The sequence below is a fragment of the Lentinula edodes genome (genome assembly GCF_021015755.1).
Source record: "Lentinula edodes strain Le(Bin) 0899 ss11 chromosome Unknown C8R40scaffold_42, whole genome shotgun sequence".
Classification (NCBI taxonomy): Eukaryota; Fungi; Basidiomycota; class Agaricomycetes; order Agaricales; family Omphalotaceae; genus Lentinula; species Lentinula edodes.
In genome coordinates, this window is record NW_025764348.1 from 41,874 (window position 1) to 65,782 (window position 23,909).

The 23,909-nt window shown below is 46.9% G+C and overlaps 10 protein-coding genes across 10 annotated transcripts; 9 read left to right on the plus strand and 1 right to left on the minus strand.

The window, feature by feature from the left end:
• Positions 1-24: 24 nt before the first annotated feature.
• C8R40DRAFT_1257535 (DIL domain-containing protein) lies at positions 25-3,254 on the minus strand (the record flags this gene model as incomplete). Its single annotated transcript, XM_046233785.1, has 10 exons — positions 2,778-3,254; positions 2,321-2,724; positions 2,052-2,270; positions 1,849-1,999; positions 1,346-1,798; positions 1,251-1,296; positions 1,079-1,202; positions 949-1,023; positions 752-895; positions 25-690 (listed from the first exon to the last, which is right to left on the minus strand). The coding sequence occupies exons 1-10, from the start codon at positions 3,136-3,138 to the stop codon at positions 25-27; spliced, it is 2,643 nt and encodes an 880-aa protein (XP_046081791.1). The 5' UTR covers positions 3,139-3,254.
• Positions 3,255-3,270: 16 nt separating this feature from the next.
• C8R40DRAFT_1056136 (Rrp15p-domain-containing protein) lies at positions 3,271-4,081 on the plus strand (the record flags this gene model as incomplete). The annotated part of the gene is made up of 3 exons (XM_046225056.1): positions 3,271-3,733; positions 3,787-3,963; positions 4,017-4,081. The coding sequence occupies 3 exons, from the start codon at positions 3,271-3,273 to the stop codon at positions 4,079-4,081; spliced, it is 705 nt and encodes a 234-aa protein (XP_046081792.1).
• Positions 4,082-5,532: 1,451 nt separating this feature from the next.
• C8R40DRAFT_1124851 (CTLH/CRA C-terminal to lish motif domain-containing protein) lies at positions 5,533-7,018 on the plus strand. The gene is made up of 4 exons (XM_046228949.1): positions 5,533-5,686; positions 5,850-6,045; positions 6,448-6,819; positions 6,873-7,018. Exons 2-4 carry the CDS (start codon positions 5,869-5,871, stop codon positions 6,921-6,923), a joined length of 600 nt encoding a protein of 199 aa, XP_046081793.1. The 5' UTR covers positions 5,533-5,686; positions 5,850-5,868; the 3' UTR covers positions 6,924-7,018.
• A 49-nt stretch (positions 7,019-7,067) lies between these two features.
• Positions 7,068-12,416, plus strand: C8R40DRAFT_1257545 (uncharacterized protein). Its single transcript, XM_046233786.1, has 7 exons — positions 7,068-7,795; positions 7,849-10,927; positions 10,978-11,236; positions 11,290-11,431; positions 11,483-11,758; positions 11,821-11,909; positions 11,962-12,416. The coding sequence occupies exons 1-7, from the start codon at positions 7,235-7,237 to the stop codon at positions 12,050-12,052; spliced, it is 4,497 nt and encodes a 1,498-aa protein (XP_046081794.1). The 5' UTR covers positions 7,068-7,234; the 3' UTR covers positions 12,053-12,416.
• Positions 12,417-12,423: 7 nt separating this feature from the next.
• On the plus strand, positions 12,424-14,448 carry C8R40DRAFT_1210995 (uncharacterized protein). The gene is made up of 5 exons (XM_046233188.1): positions 12,424-12,991; positions 13,049-13,071; positions 13,581-13,958; positions 14,193-14,236; positions 14,359-14,448. Coding segments are annotated over exons 1-4 (489 nt in total). The 5' UTR covers positions 12,424-12,905; the 3' UTR covers positions 14,195-14,236; positions 14,359-14,448.
• C8R40DRAFT_621141 (uncharacterized protein) lies at positions 14,344-15,025 on the plus strand. The gene is made up of 2 exons (XM_046235666.1): positions 14,344-14,447; positions 14,508-15,025. Exons 1-2 carry the CDS (start codon positions 14,404-14,406, stop codon positions 14,845-14,847), a joined length of 384 nt encoding a protein of 127 aa, XP_046081796.1. The 5' UTR covers positions 14,344-14,403; the 3' UTR covers positions 14,848-15,025.
• Positions 15,026-15,380: 355 nt separating this feature from the next.
• C8R40DRAFT_1162951 (mitochondrial ribosomal subunit protein-domain-containing protein) lies at positions 15,381-16,112 on the plus strand (the record flags this gene model as incomplete). Its single annotated transcript, XM_046230315.1, has 3 exons — positions 15,381-15,501; positions 15,558-15,886; positions 15,936-16,112. 3 exons carry the CDS (start codon positions 15,381-15,383, stop codon positions 16,110-16,112), a joined length of 627 nt encoding a protein of 208 aa, XP_046081797.1.
• C8R40DRAFT_621050 (carbon-nitrogen hydrolase) lies at positions 15,847-17,546 on the plus strand. The gene is made up of 7 exons (XM_046235665.1): positions 15,847-15,886; positions 15,936-16,335; positions 16,388-16,423; positions 16,470-16,862; positions 16,916-16,935; positions 16,989-17,351; positions 17,405-17,546. The coding sequence occupies exons 2-7, from the start codon at positions 16,127-16,129 to the stop codon at positions 17,431-17,433; spliced, it is 1,050 nt and encodes a 349-aa protein (XP_046081798.1). The 5' UTR covers positions 15,847-15,886; positions 15,936-16,126; the 3' UTR covers positions 17,434-17,546.
• Positions 17,547-18,313: 767 nt separating this feature from the next.
• C8R40DRAFT_1056083 (Septin) lies at positions 18,314-20,076 on the plus strand (the record flags this gene model as incomplete). The annotated part of the gene is made up of 9 exons (XM_046225050.1): positions 18,314-18,530; positions 18,583-18,711; positions 18,767-18,848; positions 18,899-19,033; positions 19,097-19,214; positions 19,269-19,481; positions 19,533-19,687; positions 19,746-19,992; positions 20,044-20,076. 9 exons carry the CDS (start codon positions 18,314-18,316, stop codon positions 20,074-20,076), a joined length of 1,329 nt encoding a protein of 442 aa, XP_046081799.1.
• Positions 20,077-20,541: 465 nt separating this feature from the next.
• On the plus strand, positions 20,542-23,776 carry C8R40DRAFT_1162954 (armadillo-type protein; the record flags this gene model as incomplete). Its single annotated transcript, XM_046230316.1, has 9 exons — positions 20,542-20,649; positions 20,717-20,809; positions 20,861-21,139; positions 21,191-21,281; positions 21,338-22,347; positions 22,398-22,632; positions 22,690-23,103; positions 23,157-23,620; positions 23,642-23,776. The coding sequence occupies 9 exons, from the start codon at positions 20,542-20,544 to the stop codon at positions 23,774-23,776; spliced, it is 2,829 nt and encodes a 942-aa protein (XP_046081800.1).
• Positions 23,777-23,909: the final 133 nt, after the last annotated feature.

The following is a 23,909-nucleotide window of genomic DNA, read 5'->3' on the forward strand; positions in this document are numbered from 1 at the left end:
ACTATGATATATACCTTAACAATGTCATATCTGAAGTTCGACCGGCGTTGTCTCTCCACCTCCGAGACTGGCTCTGGCTTTTCGAGCGGAACGTTTTCGAGTAAGTGGAGTAATTCTAGTATCCACTCGTAAACCATTTTCCGATTCCGCTGCATGCTCTTCTTCTGACGTCTCGGAACGCTCATGATGCTCCACGTCCCCAACATCCCCAACTTCCTCATCCGGTACCAGTCTACCCCACCGTGAAGCAGAGACGGCGCCGTCTATCCATTTCAGAGCTCCACTACTGATGTCTCGAACTTTGTGACTTCTAGAATGCCATGTCATCGCTCCCCGACTTCCGTTGCTCGCTCTACTGGCGCTCCTCGTCGGGTCTGGAGTAGGCAGAGGACTTCGCTTGTCATCCTCGTGGACTGGTATCTTTCCTGGACGGGCTGATAGCATGCGAGGATCGGACGGAAAGATTAAAGGAAGCATGTAGCGGGAATCTAGAAGCTCTCCCAGCACTTGTGGTGGTTGCGCAGGTTCCCAGTTTGACTTCTCTGTCCCTTGATCGAAAAGCAAATCGATAGCTTCCTGAGCGGCCAATGCGTCCGTCGAACCCGTTGAAAGTATTGAACTGTTCCCTGACTCCGGGGACTCGTTTGGCATGGATGACGAGACACTGCCATCATGATCACGATCGTTCATCTGTGAATAAATTGTTCAGCATATGCCTACATATTCGGTATTAGGTATGCATTCATGGCACTACCTCTTTGCGCAAGGCCTCCACGCCAAGCTTGACACGATGTCGCTCCCAGTCCTTCTGGAGCTGGGTTAGATATTGTATGCATTCTTCGTTCATTCTGCCTTCGTTTACTTCATATTTGTAATCTCGCACGGCACGTCGCATCTAAAAAATTGTGTAAGTCGGTTTTCATAGCTGTAGAGTCCGCAGTATGTTACCTGGAGAGGATTAATGCTCTTCATTGTTTGAATTGTTGCGACTAGATCTGGAAATTCTGAGATAGACGAAAGACACTGCCATTCGAATTTGAGCAAACATTTCATGCTGCGGAGAAAAATATCGTCGCACCTGTAGCCAGTTCAAGAGATCGCGCACGGGAGAGAAGTGGCTTTGTACACCACGAGGAAGTCCCATCTGTCTTACCCACTCCTCTATCACTCCGAGGTTCATGCTTATTTGTACAGCTCTTGACCTGAAGATGGATGAACAACCGATCAGACGAAGGAAGTATAATCCTCACCGACAGATATATTTCTTTCGCGTAAGTACACGATTGAACATTTCACCTGGAAGGGTTGAGGTTGTGTTACAAGGCTCTCGTGTGTTCGTACTCACTCGAGGTCCAATACATAACTTGGGACCACAGTTGCGTAATCAATGCGGGATTTATATCGGAGAGGGTCAAAAACGTATGTAGAGCGGTCAGATACGATGTTAAATGTGAAGGTGACGGTGTCTGAGAGTTTTCCGAGAAAAGGGCCTGAAGGGGGGTTGTCGTGCTAGAGGATGCACGGGCGCGAAAACTTTGACGGATGGAAGAAAAAGAGGACACACTTGGTGATGGGGAAGGCGGGCGTATTGGAAGCGGAGATGGGGGACCTCTTATGGTGGAGTTGGTGGAGGTGGGAGGTGGTACTGCTTTCTTCTTTCCAGTGAAAGGCCGTAGGAACGACCACTGCTCTGATTCAAATTGGACTGATTCAAATTCAGACCCTAGCGACGAATAATCTAGAAGAGCGGTATCTAACAACTCGTCGATTTTGCGCTCTGCCAGGCGTATAATGAACACTGGATTCGAGATTCAGCGATAATTTTTGCTATGTAATCAATGGACACACCGAAAACCGAGTTGATAGTTTCCTCGATAAGTTCGAAGGAGCCCAACATTTCGCAAACCTCACTGATCGATTTGTCGCATTGCATTAGATGTAACCAGATAGTTGTGTTGTAGAGCCAGAACACGAGCACAGTGATATCTTCTGGCCGGTTCTACTTTTCTAATGAGTCTCTAGAAGCACAAAGACAAGACCAACTGTCTTACAAAAAAGTTATCTTCGATCGCTTCTGTAGCACCAAGCATAAAATCTTCTAACCAGTTATGATCGCAAGTAAGGCAAGCGAATCGTGCCAACATGTAAAGTAGATTTGCTGGTTGGGGATTTCGAAATGACGGTGGATAGTTCGTTATTAGAGATTCGAATATTGCCGGTAGAGAAGGTGGAGAGAACACAAGCATATTTGTGTAATCTAGTGGAGGAGTCTACCCGTCGGTCAGCAAGATTAGTTTCAAAGAATATATACAGTACGCACATATAGACTGTTGTCTTCTTCTCCTTCTTCCTCTTGCTCAGAATCTGAATCATCGGAGAGATTGAACTCATCTAAATCAGGATTCCACCACCGTGGATGTATTCCCAGCGCTTGACCTACGTCCTCGCGTATTGATTGTTGCTTCCCTTTTCGTTTCATGCGTTCGTCTAATATTCGTCGCTTATCTTCTAATCGACCACCAGTCCAACCTTCGCCTCGCATTGCTTCCTCGACAAGCAATGCCACATCTCCGCGCCCTGGTAGTATGGAGTGGGCGGATACTATGTCCAGTGGTGTTAGTTTCCGGCGCGTCACGTCGAAGGGAGAACATCCATGTGTCATGAGATGGGAAACCAGAGTTGGAGGTGAGAGCAGAGCAGCGTAGTGAAGTGGTGTCCATCCGTCTGAAGAGCGCATCAACGAGGTGCGGCGTATGGAGGTAAAGTCAAGACTGTACCTTTGTCTGCAGATAAATCCGCACCCTGAGCTATCAGCAGTCGCACACACTCTTCTCGTTCCACGTCCCGTTCAGATTCTGCGCCAAAACCTTGTATTGTAAGGCTGACAAGACCAACACCATCTTCGTCGCGCATTCCCAAATCGATAAATGGATGTGCTTGCGGATCAGAGAATACATATTGGAGGATACTCAGTTCGCCAAAGACACACGCTCGAGTAAGGCAATGCCGAACAAGCTTAGCCTTTTGGTCCGGATTGAGACCTGAATGAGATGATAATTGGACCGCTATGTGCGCCGTCGTAGGATAGAGAGGATACAGATCAGGCTCTGGAGATAAATCTAAAAGAGAAGAATTCATGGTTATTTTCGAACCAGAAAACAAGCCAGATAGAGCAAAAATGAGTTTGTCGCAATATTTGCAACGAGGAGACGAGCTGGTGATTTGGGGTGACCGTGTTTCTAAGCGAAATTAACTTAGCCGCCCACCATCATGATCTCTTCATCCTTAAAACGGAAAAATAATCCTGTCACTGATTATGCAGACCACTCGGAGGATGAACAATCCATTGGTCACTCTGTCGAAGCTTCTGACCGCTCCGAAGAAGAGTCCATAGCCGATCAGGATGAAGAACTAGACTCTGCAGACGAGATTGAGGGCATGAAACCTCAAAAATCTCGACAGACAAAGAAGAGAAAGATTCGCGCAACGCATGCCTCTGCCTTTGGTGCTACTCTTCAGACATTGCTTAATACCGAGGCTCCCTCGTCTGCCCCTCTCTCGTTGAAGCCGTCAATAGCTCGAAAAAGGAATGATGAAAAGCTAGAGATGAAAGCAAAGAAAGTTTTACAGGTGGAGAAGAAAGAAAAAGAAGACAGAGGAAGAATAAGGGATGTCATAGGTGGCTGGGGCGGTGAGAGCGAGAGGGCCCTTAGGAAAGTTGCACAAAGAGGTGGTAAGAGTCAATGCTTCTGCGTCCGCCTTTCCTAAGCTTACTATATCGTGCAGTCGTCAGACTTTTTAACGTCGTTCAGCAGGTCCAAAATCAAGCGGCAGCCGACGGGGAAGAAAAGAAAGCTGCAAGAGGGAACGGCAAGCCTTCTCTCCCTGCACCACGGATTGTAGACAAATCTAAATCCAAGAAGGGTAAAAATAAAGATAACATCATTGGCCGAGGGAAGGAATGTACGTCTGACTCGAGACCCATATCCAAACATAATGTATTCACCGCGTTGCAGCTGCAGTTGATAGGGATGATTTCTTTGACATGCTACGAAGCGGTGCAGTTGTGTCGAAATCATGACAACTTCCTGTAAGTTTGAATCCACTTAGACAGAAAAAGTGATTACCCAAGTATCCCCTCGAGTATATTTGCGCTATGGGATTTGAGCGGTGATCACGACAAATCCAGCTAGAAACTATCGCCACATCCATATTTTCGCTCGCAGATGTCGAGCAATAAAAATCAGCCGCAGAACATCGTTGCATAAAAATGACAGTAACGACACCTATCCTGGGACTCCCCACAAGACAGGCCTGATCAGTGATGATCCCCACCGTCCTCGAATTGATCGAAGCTCGAACCTTTGGATGATTATGTGTCAGGATTTTTCAGTGTCCAACTGCTCCACTACTGTTGTTCAATGTCGAATCATTACTGCATACTCATTCCCTCCAACTTCTTTCAAGCAACGCGTACGACTTGAAATTTGGTAGCTGGTTTGGCTCGCTCTCATTTCATACCGGTCTTCTACGTATTATCCGATCTTTGGTATCAAAGAGTCAAAGTTTGGATCACCCCGAAAGATGCGGGAGATGATATATACGTGAGTCGGTCCCTGTTTGGTTACAGTTGGTTACACGTATCTTGCGAGTCGGATCGCCTTCGTTGTTCACTTATCCTCATGAATCAGAAACTCGACAGCTCACCTAGATCGTCTCCAGTAGATAAGTGCAGATAAGTGCAGGCCATATTGTCGTCCGCATCTTTCGCAGTTAACTTCACTCGTTCACTGAAACTAATTGAACGCCCCGCACAATCATGGTAGTAGTATATTCTTGCATCAATTGGCAGACCGGTGATACATTGCAGATACAACGCATGTGGTATGTTATCAGCCACGAAAGAAACTCTTGGTTGCATCGATATCTAAATCAAGTTATGCAATGTACACGCATAATTACTCTTAATTGGCAGCCTTTCTCATACACTCTTCTAATCACTGTCCAGGTTAACCAAAACCGAATAACATTCACTTCGTTTTCTCCTTTTTTCTCAAGCCAATCTTGCGTCAATATTTCGGCGAACGATGGTATTGATTGACAAAAGCTAGTGAGACGCGGATCATTAACTACTGTAGGGGGCAAACTATAATGCATCTACTCTCTACCTGACTTTCAAGTGGCAGTCTTGATGATCATTCCGGGACCATCAAGGAGATACCTTCGATTTCCACATAAGCCTCCACTTCAGTAAATATTTGTCAGGATTTGGGTCGTTTTTTACCTTACGATTTTAAATTTGGAACTGAGCAAATTTCTCGGGCTTATTTGGCTCCTGCAAACTTCGAAGCAATCACCGTCATATGCTTCACGCAGCTGGAAATTTGAGAATGAGGTCTACGTAGTTTGACTGGTTCAAGTGAAAAACCGCAGCCTGCCCTAAACAAATGGCCCGTGCTTTAGCTTCCGACCTGCCCTAAGGCGCCTACTTGAAAAATGGTTCGTCTCTTTTTTTTCTGCCATACCAGCGTCCATCGGACTAAATCATTTTCTTTCTATGTTTGATCTTGCCTGAATCTTGATGACGTTCTCCGCATCTGCTATTGAAGCCACACGCGTTGCCGAATGTGCAAATTTACAAGGAGGAATGGGACCGGAGGCTTCATGAGGTGCAGGTTTCTAAAAGGTGAGCTCGAAATTCGTACATTCCTTCAAGGCGGGCGTTATAGGATGATAAAATTATTGGGAATCTCTCTGAGTTATTCGTTGAAGAGTCAAAATTGCATGTATTATCTGAAACTTGCCCGTCTCGTGTCTTGCTTCATTCTCTTACTGATCATCGATCACAGTGATCTCAACCGCCTCATAATGGATTATCTGGTCATTGAAGGATACAAATCCGCCGCTGAAGAATTTGCACAAGAAGCTTCCGTTGTTCCTGAAGTAGATTTCGAATCAATTGAGAGCCGAATGAGGGTGCGGGAGGCACTTCAGCGAGGTGACGTGGAGGATGCCATAGTGAGGGTCAATGAGTTGAATCCCGAGGTGAGCGTTTCAGTTTCCACGACTAAAGGAGCTCTGGGGATTACTTTCCCGTTTCTCGCAACAACCGCCTCGTCACACGGTATGCTTTCAATATCCGATCCAGAATAAGGGTCTTTTGGATTGCTGGAGCCTGGAGCACGGCTTCATTTCGCTTCGCCAAATTTCCTCGTTTCTACAATGAGGCGGCGAGAGCGCAGCATCCTTACCCTTGGTCTCTATTGGTTTCGTTGGCAGTTGCTTTGTGCAGAGGCTCCCAAATGATTAAACCGTTTCATGCACCACTCTCAGATCCATTGCGGGTCGCTGATGAGAATTGTAACACCAAAACTTCAGTCTTCAATATGATATCCGTTCTTTAATCAATAGATTATTTTTCTTGATTAACTGATTGTCAACTGCCAGATCCTCGACAACAATCGTGCATTATTTTTTCATCTTCAACAGCAGAAGCTGATTGAATATATCCGACAAGGACGAGTCGGAGAAGCGCTTCAGTTTGCACAAGACGAGCTTGCGCAGCTCGGGGAGCATTCGCCAGAATTTCTTTCAGAGTTGGAGAGGACTATGTCGTTGCTGGCATTTGAACATTCGAGTTCCACTCCGAGTGCTATCGGGGACCTATTGAGTCCGGCTCAACGAATGAAGACTGCGGGAGAAGTAAATGCAGCCATTCTAGAAAGCTTGAGTCAAGGAAAGGAAGTTAAACTGGTACAATTGGTGAAATTGTTGAGCTGGGGGCAGGAAACGCTCAAGGAACATGCCGAATTTCCAAAGGTGGGTTCCGGCGACTTTCGTGAGAGAACGGAATTGTTGACTCTTGAACTTAGATGAGCTTGGATGATGGAACTATACTTGGATCTAGTTCCTCTACTCTGTAACCTATATAGTTCTACATCAGGATTAATGTAACGTCAGTGTAAGTTATACCGTGTAACATGTCCATAAGTAGCAATTAAAGATTTTTGTTGTGAAAGTTGATCGTAAAAGGGAATCTGAAGGATTTGTCAGCTTTTATGGTATGTAACATGAGCAGGCACGCTAAATTCTATTTACCTTACATTGGAGACCCGTCCTTTGCTTACCCTTTCCTGCGTTTCCTACTACATATCATTCCAGGAGAAGAGGAGAACATAAGGGAAAAGACCACCAAAGCCTAGCCAGCCACGACTCCAACAAATTATCTGGGTCGATGTCCGAAGCGGTGAGGGGACGACAACGAGTATTCCATGTGACCAATAGAGGCTCCGACAGCGAGTCGAGCGACGAGGAGACAACCATACAAAATTCAGCTCACCCACTTCCATTATTGCTCAAGACGAATCCTTCTCCTCCGTCTCCTTTGACGACGAATATTCCCATACGCGCTCCAAGATACAAGCCATCACATCACTCTCTTTCCTCCCCCTCCAGTTTAAGCTCGCCGGCTGCTGAAGAAACTCCACCGCCTTCAACTCCTGGCGTTTCTGGACCTTCAATCGATCTCACCGCCGAAGATCCAGCCATTGCATCGTCGGCTTCGCTCTATGACCCACCTCAGCATCGTTCCCAGAAGTTCCACTTCAAATCGCCTTTTCACCATAACCCCAAGCCCAACAAACCAGGGCCAAAACGGCCCGCAACCTCACCGACTGTCTCTATACCGGATGAACGTATCCTCATTCTCGTTACGGCTGATTCTGAGAGATATGTCAATGTGGAAATTACTGGGGCCAGAAATCCAGCTTTCATCAGGGAATGTGTGTTCACAAAGGTGCGCTGTGAGCTGTTTGCTTATGCTACGATTATCGCTAAACAAGTCTGTAGCTCAACATTTACGATGAAGAAGACCAAGCTAGATTTTCCATTTATCAGACCGAGATTGGTGCTTATGCCACCAGTGAAGCGCTTACAGACGAGAGACTGTTCGAACTCTGCCGAAAGCTGGGGGATGCGAAAGGAAGTCTAAAACTGTTGGTGTCACATTCCTCTGCCACAGTTCACGAGCAGCCGCTGCAGCCTGTGAGACCGTTGCCTCCAGTGTCGCCTCCCAGTGTTGTGACTATTCCACCCCCGGTACTCCCACAGACACAGAGTCTGCAACCGCTGAAGCCAAAGCGTCATTCTGGCTCCCGTCATGAAGGCAGTATCTCCTCAGCCAGCGAGCAAATTCCCACGGATTCGCCTGGCTACGATGCAGATTTAGATAATGCAGATCGTGATAACAGGTCTACGATGCGCCCTCCTACTCAGCAAATGCTGAATACCATTGCAAATGCAGTTCCGCCATCTCCTATCACTTCTCGTCGATCGGGAGCCCCCTTGCCGTCAAGACCGACTTCGCCTCCTCCTCCTCCTACTCCTCCACCTATAATTGACCGGTATGGAAATGTGTTGCCTACCCCTCCGCCTCCTCCTCCTTTATCTCCAAATAGAGCCACTTTCCCTATCAATGACGACAATTCTCTCACTCCTCCTGCTCGCCATCACATTAGGTCCGGGTCGGATGCTGCCAGTGAAAGGGAGCGTATGCTTCAGCATGGCCAACATCATCACAGTGCAAAGCAGGAATTCTCTTTAGGTCTAGGCGAACGTCGGAGACAAAGGTTCGAATTTGATGATCGTTCCTCCAATCCTGAATCATGGGTTTTCATCCAAAAAGGTGAATCGATTGAGCCGGAAACACAAGCCCATCCACCTAGCTCTCCAGCTCCCTCTCAGGAACAGGCAAGGCAGTCCCCTTCTAAGTCTTCCAGAGCTATGCGGAACCATGTCTCTCCGACGCGGTACAATCAGGCCAATAAAGGTGGATTCCGCATACCAACTATTCCACCGGCTCCCCGTGGTACACCTCCAGTACCTACCTCTTCTGGTGATTCTCGCCTTCCGCAACCCGCCCGTACCGCCGGTCAACCCGTCCCGACTAGCTGGGCAGTAAATTGGAAAGGGGAAACAAAAACTAGCGCCGAAGCGAAACCGCTTCCTTCAACATCGTCTCAACGGCGTAATTTGAAATCTGCCCAAAGCGTGGATAGTTTGCGAGCTGCTTTCCAGGGAGGCGGCAATGTTGTCAATCATCCGCCCAACCTGAGACCAGGCAAGGGCGGTCATAATGCAACATCGAGTTCTTCGAGAACAAACTCGAATATGACGTTCATGTCTGGTCCTTACAAGGACGGTTCACCAATACATACCCTCTCGAGGCCTGTTAGGCCATTACCTATCTACGGCGGTGGTTCACAAGATTTTCCTCCGTCCTCCTCCTCCGCGCACTCTCGCTCCTCCCCATATATGATATCGCCGTCTTCTTCCAATATCTTGTCACCGGAAGATCCGTTCCCTCGTCCACGGTCAGCAATGGGTGACTCGGCTTTCCCAAAAAGACAGATTCCAGCCCAGAGCCCTACTCGCGGAGTGGAAAGTGCCGCTTCCTCTATGTGGCCTTATCATAGGCCAATGTCTCCCACCAGTGGATATACAAGATCTGCCGCCACAAAACGTTCCGAAAGTCAGACACGGACACAGACACCCCCACGAAGTCCAACTAGTCCGCATAGCCCACGGTCGTTCTCGAAGAGATTGTCTGATGGGTTTGGTCCCTTCTCTTCGGATACTGGCACGATGAATAGCAACGGGAGTGGTGAAAGCGACGCAACTCTAAGGAAAGACGACCATCCTTGGCTGACCAACCTGTTCGATGACATAAACAGAATTGGAAATTCATCAAACGGAGAGGCCACACTCATGCCTCCCCCAAGACAACTTCCGGATCCTTCTTCCGCTTCATCGACTTCTACCACCTCGATATCCCCTCCAAGGTCGATTCCTACTTCTGCGTCGTCCACTTTGTCTTCCTCCTCCCCCATTGTATCGAAATCCATATCAGCAACAACGTCTACATCGACAACTCCCGGCCAACCATCTTCTCTCCCTTCGTTCCATGCGTTCCCAAACGAAAAGTTCAATTTGTCCGCAATAGGTACATACGATGCGTCTTCCGCGACAATTTTGTCGACAGGAACGTTCGACGACTCTGACTCCGATGACTTGTGGAATAAACCACTTGGACCAGTGCCTCCGGTCCCCCCTCTTCCAGCCGATCTGCAGGATTTGAATGTGATGTCATCCTTCCCGTCGAAACGGCCCCCACTAACTGTGCAGATCGAGAATATCGCAGGTGCTGTCAAACCAGTCTCAGTACCAAGTGCGCCTGGTTCAACGCCTGATTCGAGCGGGCTTGCAGTTAATGGACCTCCTCAATCCTCCTCCACTGCTACACCCCATCGGCAGCCGTCGATTAATGATGCTACGAAAGAGTCAAGTACCAAAGGGGGAAAGAAGTCCAGGGATGCAAGGCAAAGCACCTTCCTTGCTGCCTCAGATTCTGAGGGATGGTGGGCTCCACGTCCACCTCCTGAAGACATGTACGAGAAACTCGATCAGTACTTTCCTGAACATGACCTGGATAAACCAGTCATCGAGGCCGCCTCCGGTGGCACTAGCCCTACCGCTACTACTACTGATGTAGGACTTGGCCCAGGGGTGCCTCCTGTACCACCAATACCTTCCGAAAAGGATCTTCCTCATTTTGTTCGAGATGGCAGAGTACGAGACCGTGAACGGATATCTGGAGAAAGAGAACGCTCGCGCATTCGAGCGAAAAAGTCAATTCGTATCGTGGCGCAGGAACACAAGAAAAAGATTGATCGAACATCCATAGCCAGCCATTTTGCTCCTCATAGCGACATGGATACGGCGAGCCAGAACTTCAATCATGCGGCTAATATGTCACGCAAGAGAAGCACGAAACTTTGGGGTAGCAAACTTGAAGAGGTCACTACTGAGAACGAACGATACGGCAGGAGCAGCGCAGGCACACCAGAATCACCTTCTGGATCTGGGCCCAGTGAGCATTTACTCCTACTCTCTTTGATACCTAATTCTGATACACTTTAGCTACTTTCAAATGGGTTCGGGGAGAGCTAATCGGACGTGGCACTTATGGACGAGTGTACCTTGCACTCAACGCAACGACGGGTGAGATGATGGCTGTGAAGCAAGTCGAGATCCCACAAACGGCGTCGGATAAGAATGATTCAAGGCAGGCTACAGTAGTCCAAGCGCTGAAATCGGAGAGTGAAACTCTGAAAGACCTCGATCATCCCAATATCGTACAATATCTGGGTTTCGAGGAGACGCCTTCGAATTTGAGCATGTTCGTAGTCTTTCTTCCTTTTCTAGTCGTTGTTGCTGATCTGCGTATTCTAGTTTCCTGGAGTATGTTCCTGGTGGATCCATTGGAAGCGTACTGCTGAAGCATGGCAAATTCTGCGAGAACGTCACTAAATCGTTCACCGGTCAAATTTTGAGCGGTCTGGAGTATCTTCACTCCAAGGGTATATTACATCGAGTAAGTTCTTAGTCGGTGAATGTTACATACACACTCATTATTGTTGTTCAGGATCTCAAGGCGGATAATATCCTAGTGGAGATGAGCGGAATCTGCAAGATTTCCGATTTTGGTATCTCTAAGCGTACAGCTGAGCAGGCACTTGGGGGTGGGGCGGCCACCGCTATGCAGGGCACTGTGTTTTGGATGGCACCGGAGGTCATCAACCCCCAAGGCAAGGTCTATAATTCCAAGATCGATATTTGGAGTGTAGGTTGTGTTGTATTGGAGATGTGGGCTGGTATGAGGCCCTGGAACGGGGATGAAATGGTTGCTGTCATGTTCAAGGTATGATGAACCGACTGTTTGCGGGGTTAACTTTCTCATTTTGCTTGTTGCTGCTACTTCAGCTGGCATCCTCCAAACTTCCTCCTCCGGTACCAGAAGGCCTTATATTATCTGAACTGGCTGATGATTTCAGACGAAAATGCTTTGCCATGTGAGTGTCGTGAAAATTTACTGAAGCCCTGCTGACTTTATTGATAACCTAGTAATCCTGATGAGCGTCCGAGTGCAACTGAGCTCATGAAGCACAAGTATTTGGAGCTACCGCCCGGATGGACATTTACTGGATTTACATAACCTAGGCTCTAGCTCTACGCTCGTAGTCGCATTTACTTACAACCTTGAGCCTCACCAATTTTGTCTTTTTCTTTTCTTGGTTGTTCCTTCGAGCTTCTTTTCTCGAACCTGTACTCTCTTTCTGCACTTTCATTTTTTCTCTGCTGGTCGCATTTCCATATCCATATGATCTACGCACATTTACACTCATTCTCCTGTTCCTGTACACACATTTCATCACTATCATGACCTCTGTCGTATCTCAGTATCTGTACATGTGCCGCAGGCACAACTTTCACAATCATCAGCTATGTATATGTTGGCTGATAAACTTGGACCAGGCAAGTTCCTGTTAAGGTAATACGATGATGTCATTATAATAGACGTAGTCTGTTACTATGTCCTCACCATCTTAACCCTTATTCCCTACTATGACCCACGAGAATGTATTGAATAATGAAGACAAAGACAGAAAACCTTCAGTCCTCAACAAGATTGCAGATGGGTACCATGATGGGAAATACGAAGCAGAGAACGAAGAACGAGCAAGAGCGGCAGCAAAAATCCAGAAGGTTTGGAGACAACAGAATGGTCGTGCTCGATTACAGAAAGAATACCTTTCGCCTGAGCTGAGGTGGAAGGTATTTGCTTGATCCCACTACCTAGAGTCAATGTCTGACAAGTTCCTGAAATACACAGGATGCCGCGGAACATGCCATACTGAAAGTAAAGCATCGCGATTAGCAATCTCACTTGCCTCTAAACCAATCCACAGGTGCATAGGACCAGTGCTGATGCAGGTAAAAACTCAGCGAAAGAACGATGGAATCGTGGCGCGTTCTTTGCCAACAAGATACGAGATGGAAACATCGTTATGAACAAGCCAGGCGTGAATATCACGGATTCTTTGCCTGTCCAGAAACACCTGGAAACACAACACTGGCTGGAACTCATTGATTCGTAAGTTGTTTCCTCATGGTTTGGTCCCACCTCGCTTACAATAGATCGCTTCCCCAGGAAGCATCGTTATGGGTCAAATCGTGAGTAATGGATGCTTATAAGTAGATTAATACGGTTCTGACGAACTTTAACACTCCCTTATCAAAATAGTCAAGGTATATGCATAATATCTTACGTTGATCTACGTGCCCAGTGACATATCATCTCTTCACTCTAGTATTATCATAAAAAGTGGAAAGAGTCAAATACCGCGGACAATTTCTTCAAATGGTACGAGAACATGGTCATGATTATGCATACACAATCATTAGGACTTATCCTCGCCAGGCTTGATCGTGGAGAGGGAAAGGATCTCTCTCTTGATGAATGTCCTCGAGAACAACTCGAGAAAGAAGTTGGTGACGGATTTCGTTTTCATTTCGATGTACTAACACTTAACCTATCTTTTAATCAGCGAATAACGTAAGAATAATTCATTCTACAATCTCTTTCCAACGCTAATCATTCGAGACTGTTTAGTTATCTCTCAGCAGAACAGAGTATGAGACTGCTTTGTCTTTCTATACGTCCGCTCAAAATGTGATCGTAGGACTAAATTACCTTGTGAAGATTGATGATACCGGAAAACTACGCTGGGCACGAAATAATGAATTGGTAGATACTACCGCAGGACGCTGGAAAGATTCTGGGAATGGCAGTGGGATTGTACCAGAGGACATGCCAGCTCGGCCTGTGCAACGAAGAGGGAGCTTTGAACCTGTCGTTTCTCCCTCCTCCAGCGTCCACTCGGATGCTGTCATGCACTACCTCGGACCACCAAAAGGCAAAACAAGGTGGTCTAAGGCATTCTATCGATATTTTACAGTCCGTGGAGTTACCAACCGACTTTTACGAACAACATTGAAAAGAAATACATGGTTATATGCCAGTGTAAGTCATGGCATCAATGTACTTGTATTTTGCTTATGTATGTTTAACTGTCTATAGGACCAAAATTGTGGTTACATTCAATGAACTTTGTTTTGCTTGTTCACTGAAATTTTCACAGATAATATGTTCATCGGCATAAAGAGTGTGTCTCGACGGATTTTGTTGGTATGTATCTATCATTAACTCAGAGCTTGTAGATACCGGAACCTTCCAACATAGCAGCCTCCTAGCTGGGGGTATCGTCACATCTGCTGGACTAATATCAGTCAAGGATGGAATGATTCATACGTTATCCCCTTTGTCTGGCCATTATCGGTAAAAGATAACTCTTTCAAATCCAGTGTTCAGTATGCTAAAAACGATGTTTCCAGAACTTCAATTTATGCAAGTTGTGCCAAAATTTCGCCTAGGAGCAGCTGTTAACAGTTCACATACAGCATTTCCATCGTTTTATAGATGAACTCACTGAGCGTGGCGTGGATATGAGTAAGGTGAAAATAAGCAAAGCTGAAGCTGCTCTTTGGGGGTAAGTGCGCGCTTTGGAAAGTCAATTCAAATCCTCGATTGAACTGAAATTGTTACGTAGAATCGAGCATATCGGAAAATGGAAAAAGAAACAAAGTCACTTGAAGGAGGCGGGCAAAGAACGCATTGCAAAAGCGGGCCACGCAATCGTCGACACGCTAAAGATGAGTGACCTCAGCTGGAAGCGAGAGATTGTGGAAGGTAAGAAATGGCAGGAAGACCAAGCTCCCGCAATTCCCGACCTGCCTGAAAAGGGCCCTTCGCAAAGCCCGGGGCAAGAAAGTATTTCATCCGACCGTGTTGGTGATGCAGAGCAAGAGGCAGAATATATATCTGCGTCAAACCCTGCCCCGCACACTGAACATGAAAGCCCAGGGAAAGTTCTTTTGGAGGAGGCATAGGTGCTCATAGGAGCAATTCCCTTTCTTTTTCACCAAGTTCCGAACTATACCATCCTCATGTTACTCACCTTATGTACTGCATCTTCTCATTGTAACTGTCATTGTCATACATATCCCAAGGCGAAACGGGCAGACTGAGCGCCTCAGTGTCACGAGTTAAAACGTAGAGGAGGGGAATGCGGAGAATCTATAGGCTCGTTCCCAAGCTGTCTAAGAGGTCTAGAGGAGGTTCTGCTGAAAGTAAAATCTGATCCTAAGCAAGGGACGTTGGCGACCTGTTGGCGACCTTGGCTCTTCTACGTTACGAAACACTTTTACTGTAGGTAGTCACGACTTGCCTTTTTTGGATCAACCAAATGTCCTTTCTTGCTGCCACTTCTTTTGGACGCGCAGTCATTCGCTCTACTCCTTTACGTGCCCCTCTATATACACGACCATGCCTCTCTCGTTATATGCATGCCTCAGGCTCTCTTCATGCGGTCCAGAGGTCTGTCAAGTCTGAAGAACTGGTGGAAGATTACGAGGCGGAAGACATGTTGGATTATGATTTCGACGACGACGATACAACATCTGCAGGCCATCTCATGCTGAGGGAGCAGCGCCAGACGCTCCATTACCTCCGTCTCATTGAACATGAAATGCCCAAACTTGTCGGTACGCCTGTGGTTCTTGCCTACACATCCAAACAGTTTTTCATTGGCGGCTCACAGCGTACCGAAAGCCATTTGTTGTTCCAGAGAACTCCCCACTCATTGTACGCTCGTTAGAGTACGGTGGGGAAGATCATCCAGCAACCTCTAAGCGCGTTGTCGTCGCCGCTGTAGATGACCTTCCATTGACTGACGAGCGTTCCGTGCACAAGTTCAAACTTCTCGCTGGCCCTAGATGGTCGCTAAGGCCACCAACAAACTCTGGCGTTAGCGATCTGAAGCCATGGGGAAACGGCTTCATCAAAATTTCTTGCGAGGATTTCTTACATCCTGCCCAAAATCTCAAGTGGATTAGTGATACATTTGACCGATTAATTGGAGAAGCCAATGTGCGTTGCAATTCCCTATAAACTCAAGAAGATACTAAGTTTTCTGTAGAACAAGAAGGATACATTCAAGGACGTTCCTCAGGATGTTCGTCACATTTACTCCGCGACAAGAAAGGCAAAACGTGGGGAGCACCTTCGGGGACGTGTTCATGCTCGCCCGACAATACGTGACTTTCCTCAGGAGTGGTTGCCTGATCAACCTATTAGTAGTTCCCGGAGCATGTAATAGCCTTCAATGTCATGCTCGTTTCTTACAACTCCATTCTTTTCCGTCATCGGGCCGTGACGCTTTATAAAAGGGACCTCGAATCGATCACGAACATCACTGTTACTGCCATGTCTTCGTCGAGAATTGTAAGAGCATCTGTAGTACAGACCTGCACACAGGCCTATTCACTAACAGACACATTGGATAAAATGGAACAACTTACTCGCTTGGCTTCCGAACGGTTGCGTTCCTTCTTTCTTCACTTTCATACTGTCCTTGCTAATCCTTGACAGAGATGGGGCTCAGATTGCTGTCTTTCCAGAGGCTTTGTACGTTGTCATTCCCATCTATAAGGTACCCAATTTATTCTCCCAGTATTGGTGGCTACCCAAAAATGTCAACTTTCGGAGTCGTAGTCGGAGATCGATCCGCTCTAGGACGAGAGGAGTTTCTCAAATACTACAACGCAGCAATTGAAATTCCCTCTCCCGCCATCTCAAGGATCGAGCAAATAAGCAAAGAGACTGGCGTGTTCATCGTTTCAGGCATAATCGAACGCGATGTCGGCACATTATATTGCACTGCGATCTTCGTCTCGCCAGTTCAAGGTCTCGTTGGTAAACACCGAAAGTTAGTGCCCACAGCCGCTGAGCGCTTAATCTGGGGACAAGGAGATGGGTCCACTCTTCCGGTCCTCGAAACATCTCTTCCGCCAACTGCAGAGCGTGCCAAGGAAGTGACAACTAAAATTTCTGCGAGCATTTGCTGGTACGACGGAATATGCGACGACAGTATCCTTTCCTGCTAATCGGTTCATTTAGGGAGAACTATATGCCTCTTTGTACGTCAAGGCGAATTAGAATGAAGCGGATATACTCAATGGTATTTTGTCAGTGCGAACTTATTATTACTCTCAGGGAACTCAGATTTACTGTGCTCCGACTGTTGATGCTCGACCTGTGTGGCAGAACTCGATGGTGCACATTGCTATTGAGGGACGTTGCTTCGTTCTATCGGCCTGCCAGTTCGCACAAGAAAAAGATTATCCGGAAGACCATCCAGTCGCCGACATCAATGCTCGAAATCCTGAGAATGTCATGATTGCAGGCGGAAGTGTTATTGTTAGCCCGCTTGGAAAAATACTAGCGGGCCCTCTGCTAGGAGAAGAAGGCGTCCTAACAGCGGATCTCGACTTGGATGACTGTATTCGTGGCAAATTTGATCTCGATACTACGGGTCATTACGCGCGGCCGGACGGTGAGGCACATTCTCATTGGGAGGCTCTTGTTCACTGACAGTAACTCAATCAGTCTTTGAGCTCAAAGCCAACACATATTGAGGTGTTTGTAGTCAATCCAGCTGGAATATGCTACATACCATCGAACAAAGTTCAATTCCGGTCGCCTTGACGGTATCTCGAACTCTAGGATGATTATCCGCCAGTTGGCAGTAGTATGATACACATTTGACCGAATATCTACAGTCCAAATAAATCACATCGAAATTAAACGTTATAGCTCGACAGTACGGCCAACAATGCTCATGATAACCGCATACCACAATAATCATGTCTGAGAAGATAACAAAAGATACACGCGGCGTAAGGACTTCGTATATTGCTGTGCCGCGATGAGTTTCCTTAGACCTAGGACCGCACAACCTAAGCCACTCGAAACGTGCTTATAGATGCAGCGGCGCCGCGGAACACGAGCCCAGTTCAAGGCAAGCGTATACGCTCTATAATGGCGAGATATTGCAAAGCGGAGCTCACCACGTTCCCCTTCTCAGCGGAAAAAGCCTTGCTGATCCACGGAACTCAGTAACGGTCGTCGTTCGATGATAGTCACGTTGGAAGAGTACGTCCCGACAGGTAACATGAGGTAAATGCAAAGAAAGAATGACATGATGGAGCACTCCTTGGCAAAATTCTCGTGCAAAAACGAAAAGTTGGTGAGATATATGGGTATGTTCTACCAATAGAATAGACTACCAGTAATAGAGAGGGAGGGATAGACGTCAATTGCATACTATGTATTGTACATCAGAACAGCATCAGAGGAAAGTTAGACTCTGTCAAAGTACTTATGGCACCTACAACCTGTGGGAAAAGTAGCACAGCCATCTTCAGCAGTCTTCCTGCTCCCACCGCAGAATCGCGTTACTCTTTAGAGTTTGTCTTTGGTTCTCTTTCTCTGCGTTCAACTGCTCAAAAATTACAGATGACGGACTCGTACACATCCTCGCGCGACGGAGACTACTCCAATGGCATCCCAAACGGTTCAACCACCTCTTTCGGCCAGCCCATTCCTCCAGCGACTGGTATCTCTTCAGTCATTAGGAAAAAACTTATGGGTTACGTCGGGTTTGCCAACCTTCCAAACCAGGTGCATAGAAAGAGTGTGAGGAAGGGCTTCCAGTTCACTGCAATGGTGGTCGGTAAGTCGCCTACAGGCTCTTTCTTCCGTCTCAACTTCAACTTTCCAACAAGGCGAGTCGGGTTTGGGCAAGTCAACACTCATCAACACCTTGTTCAACACTACTCTTTATCCCCCCAAAGAGTCCCTGGATCCTTCTGCGGAGAGGCCCAAAACCGTCGCCATTGAGAGCATTGGTGCTGGTACGTGGCTTTTGCTCCTAACTTTATGTTTAGCTCATCTTCTGTTACGTTATAGATATCGAAGAGAACGGTGTCCGGCTCCACCTTACCGTCGTCGACACGCCTGGGTTTGGTGATTTCGTTAACAACGACGACAGGTGCGTCTTCTGCTACACATTGTAGCATGTACCAATGTCATTTTCTGTAGTTGGAAACCCATTGTGGAAAACATTGAGTCCAGGTTCGACTCGTATCTCGAACAGGAGAACCGTGTCAACCGCCTCAAAATTGTGGACAACCGGGTGCACGCTTGCCTGTATTTCATACAACCAACAGGTCACTCGTAAGTTCATATTGAATTGTATGTGTTTTAGTGTTCCTATCCTGTTTTCTTTCATTTTACCAGTTTGAAACAACTTGATATCGAGTTCATGCGCCGGCTGCATACCAAAGTCAACTTGATTCCTGTCATAGCAAAAGCAGACACTATGACCGACGAGGAAATTGCTAGTTTCAAACAAAGAGTACGACCGTTACATTGTACTACATACGTCAAGTAGAACTGATGATATGCTCAGATTCTGTCAGATATAGAACACCATCAGATTCACATCTTCGAGGCACCTACCTACGAGAACGAAGACGAAGAGACCATTGCTGAAGCGGAAGAAATCAGAAGCCAGATTCCTTTCGCAATCGTGGGCTCTAACAACTTTGTCGTTACACCGGACGGCCGCAAGGTCAGAGGGCGCGCCTATCCCTGGGGTGTCGTAGAAGTAGACAATGAGGAGGTATGTATAGTGTCTCCCGGTCTGATCCACTTTTCATGAAGGTTTTGGCAGCATTGCGATTTCGTCAAACTTCGACAGATGCTTGTCCGTACGTATATGGAGGAGCTCAGAGAACACACTAACGATGTGTTGTACGAGAACTGGCGTACAGAGAAGCTTGTCAGCATGGGTGTTGCGCAAGACTCAAGTGTCTTCAAAGAAATCAAGTGTGTAGCTTTCATCTTTTTCATCTTAGTTCAATATGTGAAATAACGTCCTGTTTAGCCCGGCTGCGCGTCTGCAAGAGGAGCGAGTAATGCACGAAGCTAAGTTAGCCAAGATGGAGGCGGAAATGAAGATGGTCTTCCAGCAAAAGGTCCAGGAAAAAGAGGCTAAGCTCAAGCAATCCGAGGAAGAGCTATATGCTCGTCATAAGGAAATGAAGGAGGCTCTTGAAAAGCAACGGTTAGATCTGGAAGATAAGAAGCGGAAAATCGAAACTGGCCGGCCAATCACTCCGGAAAAGAACGCGGTATGGCCCGGCTCTCCTTTGCTTGTGATTGGTGACTAAATTTCTACGCAGACTGGCAGAAGGAAGGGTTTCCTGCGTACTTAGGATGCCCAAAATTCTCCAGACGATCAATTTCGTCCTGCATCGTATCCTCAGACTGCATGTCGTATTCCTTACTCAACGGGTTCTTACCTTCATTTTCCTTGTCTTGTACGTTGTCTGTGCCCGTAATACTCTGACGTTATTTCTTGCTTCCCTTGAACAATCACACGTTCCTTTTTTCCCTACTTACGATGATGGATACTCAGTCTACTGCTCCCTACTTAGTTTCGGTTATATTTCTATGATTTGCGCCTTCATTTTGGAGCTGGGATGTATTGACGGCTTCGACGATATATACCATATACCACCTTTTCGAGGCTTGTTCTACTGCGTGGTCAGTTGTCGGCCGTGCGCCCTTGAATTGTATGCTCGAGTTGTCAATTTTCAATTGATGCATCGCTGATGTAATCATGATACTGATCGTCTGTTGACTCTTTCTCTACACCTACGTTTGAATCTCATCGTAGAATGGCTGATATACCTGCTTTATTGGCTGCGCTCGACGTATTTACTCGTACTCCGGACAAGGCATCGCTCGACAAAGCGAACAATTGGCTGCAAGATTTTCAACACTCTGTAATTGTCTTTCGCATGGACCGTTCCTCGACCATTCAATCTGACCTGAATCGATGCGCTCCTGCAGCCTGAGGCTTGGTCGACCTGCAATGTCCTCCTCCTCTCCCCGGATGCGCCACTCGCAGCCAAAATATTTGCAGCTCAGACATTTCGTGCCAAAGTACGTTATGATTGGGTGGCTCACTCGGAGATTACTGAAGTTCATTTGAAGGTTACCTACGACCTCAGTCAGGTAGATCCAGTAAATCTACCTGCCCTCAAAGATACGCTTCTCGCTGCGTTAGAAACGTACAAATCGGGTCCACGTAACATTGTTGTACAAATATGTTTGGCGTTGGCGGGTTTGGCGATGCAATTTCCTTCCTGGAATAACGCAGTGGAAACCATGATTAACAAGTTTGGATCCAATCCGAGTACGGTCCCTACTCTACTCCAATTCTTAACGTTACTTCCTGAAGAGTTGCACACAAACCATAGAGTGCCCATCACCGTATGTGTCGCTTTATTTAACTTCGATCACTGAATGTGAGTTTATATCTAGGACGACGAATGGCATGATAGGCTGTCTGTTCTCGTCACCGGTAATGTGAAAAAAGTGCTCGATCTGTTGACTGTGTACATCCAGGCATCTGGTGCGTACTTGGATTTTTCATGCTATCCTTTGTCGCTAATCCAGCACTTTTCGTAGGTGTCACTTCGGATATCCAGAGCCAGATCTTCGCTTGTCTGCGTAGCTGGATAGTGTCGGGAGAAGTGAACCTTTCCGACTTGGCGTCGTCTCCTTTGCTTGGATTTGCGTTCGAAGCTATATCATCCGACCAACTGTTCGATTCGGCAGTTGAACTGATATGTGATATAATTCATGAAACCCAAGAGATAGACGATAACATGCCTCTGATCGAACTCATAGTTCCCCGAGTCATTGCACTGAAGCCATTGCTCACGAAGGACCATGAAAATCCTGACAGGATGCGAGGCTATGCTCGGATTTTTGCAGAATCTGGGGAGACCTATCGGATGCTCATTGTCCGCCATACTGAAACCTTTTATCCTATCGTTGAAGCTCTTGCAGAGTGTACCGCTTATTCAGACCTCGATATAGTGCCCATCACCTTCCAATTTTGGTCTCGTCTTGCGCAGGTTATTGGGAAAAAGTCTTCTGTGCCCCCTCTTTTCGCACAGGCTTATCGATCCGTCATGACCGTTATAATTAAACATCTTCAGTTTCCCCCGGACGATATGCCTTTGTCTGGTCAAGAAGCGGAAGACTTCAGAGCCTTCCGTCACGTCATGGGCGACACCTTGAAAGACTGTTGCGATGTGCTGGAGGCGGAGCCGTGCTTGCTCGCCACATACGAGATGATTTCGTCTGCTCTGTCCCGTAATCAAGGAACTCTTTCATGGCAGGAAATTGAGGCTCCTTTGTTCGCATTGCGCTCCATGGGTGCAGTTGTTGACCCTAAAGACGACAATGCGGTCCCAAAGATCCTTCAACTTATCCCCCAACTTCCTCTCCACCCCAGAGTCCGTTACGCGGCCCTATTGATCATATCCCGCTACACGGAATGGATCAACATTCATCCGAACTTTATACAACCACAGTTGCAATATATCTCGGCTGGGTTTGAGGTCGCGGACTTAGATGTATGTGCCGCTGCAGGTCAGGCGCTCAAGTATCTATGCCAAGACTGTAAGCAGGTGAGAGTGTTTATGGCTCATTTCCCAATGGCTATTCAAATTTTTTATAGCACTTGGTCGAGGTTTTACCCACTCTCCGCAACTTCCTTCATGCCGTTGCGTCGAACCTTCTCCAAGATGACAGACGCAAAATATACGAGGCAATTGCCCACGTGATTTCCGCAATGCCTATGGAAAAGGCAGCTGAATCCCTAAAGACATTCTCTTTGGATATTTTGGCTATCATTCATGCCGTCGCAAACAAGAACAGTCAAGTTACGAAGCAAGAACTGCAGGCTGCTTCTGGTGAGAATTTTATCATATGGTAGTTGTTCCATACATCGACTAATCATGGCTTTGTAGATGGGCTCGAGAATCTTGAGGCCATGCTGTATGTGATCGGCAGTTTTGGAGAAGAACTTCCGAGTGCCTGCCAGGACACTTGTCGAGAAGCTTGGTCCATCTTCCAAGTCTTCCTATCGAAGTATGGCTCGGATCCTGAACTTGCTGAACGAACCAGTAGAGTTTTGAGATATGGTTTGAGCTTCTTCGACCGTGCCGTCTTAACCATAGCACCGGAGGTTGTATCAAGCATGTCTATGGGCTTTGAGGCTACAGGCATCGCTAGCTACCTTTGGATCGGCGCCAAACTCGTTTCACGCTTCGGCGATGAGGAGGACCAAAATCTACATACTGCTTTTGCAGAGCTTTTCCGTCGCAGTACCAATAAGATGATGAGCCTATTGCATACTCAATCTGCAGGAACTTTGTCTGATGGTGGGTCCCAATATATATGACTAACGAGTTCGAAGCTGAATGGTGCGGCACAGTTTTAGATGACTACGTGCAATTGTCTATGCAGGTACTTCATCAAACACCGGACATCTATTTCGACCCTTTGTTATTCCCTTTGGCCTTCCAGGCAAATTGTGCAGCTCTGACGATAGTTCAATCCGATGTTGTCTGCTCCGCTTTGGACACCTTCCAAGCAATCTTCAATCACCAGTGTCTAGACCCGTCGACGCCAAACCCACCAAACTTCATCGCCTATGCCAATACAATTCATAATGTGTTGGAGAGCCAAGGAGCAAACTTCATTGGCTTTCTGCTAATGGGTTTAATTGGTGATTTTCCACCTGAGACTGACTCGTTGGTCATCTCTATCTTCCGCATTGTTGCCACCACTTGGCCCAGTCAAATGCTGGTATGGCTTCCGGATGTCCTACAACGAATGCCCTCTACAACTGTACCCGTTCAAGTGAAACAAAAATTCATTGCGGATGTCACTGTGTATGTGTTTTTCCTCGCTTTGAAGATACTATGCACTGACCGCAACTGTAGGGCAATCACCGACCGAAGGTTCGATCAGGTCAGGTATACTGTGATTAATTTTCATCGGGAATCGCGCAGAGCGCGAGACAGACGTCGAACGGCCGCTTTGGAAAAATGAGAATAAGGTCATAATTAAGTATGAATTTATGTACATAGATGTACCCTACCTCGGGTGAGCATGGAAGCACGGAGTGTATCGAACAATGTGTAGCATTTTGACCTATCGACGTTGTGCGTGCGGAGTTGCGCGG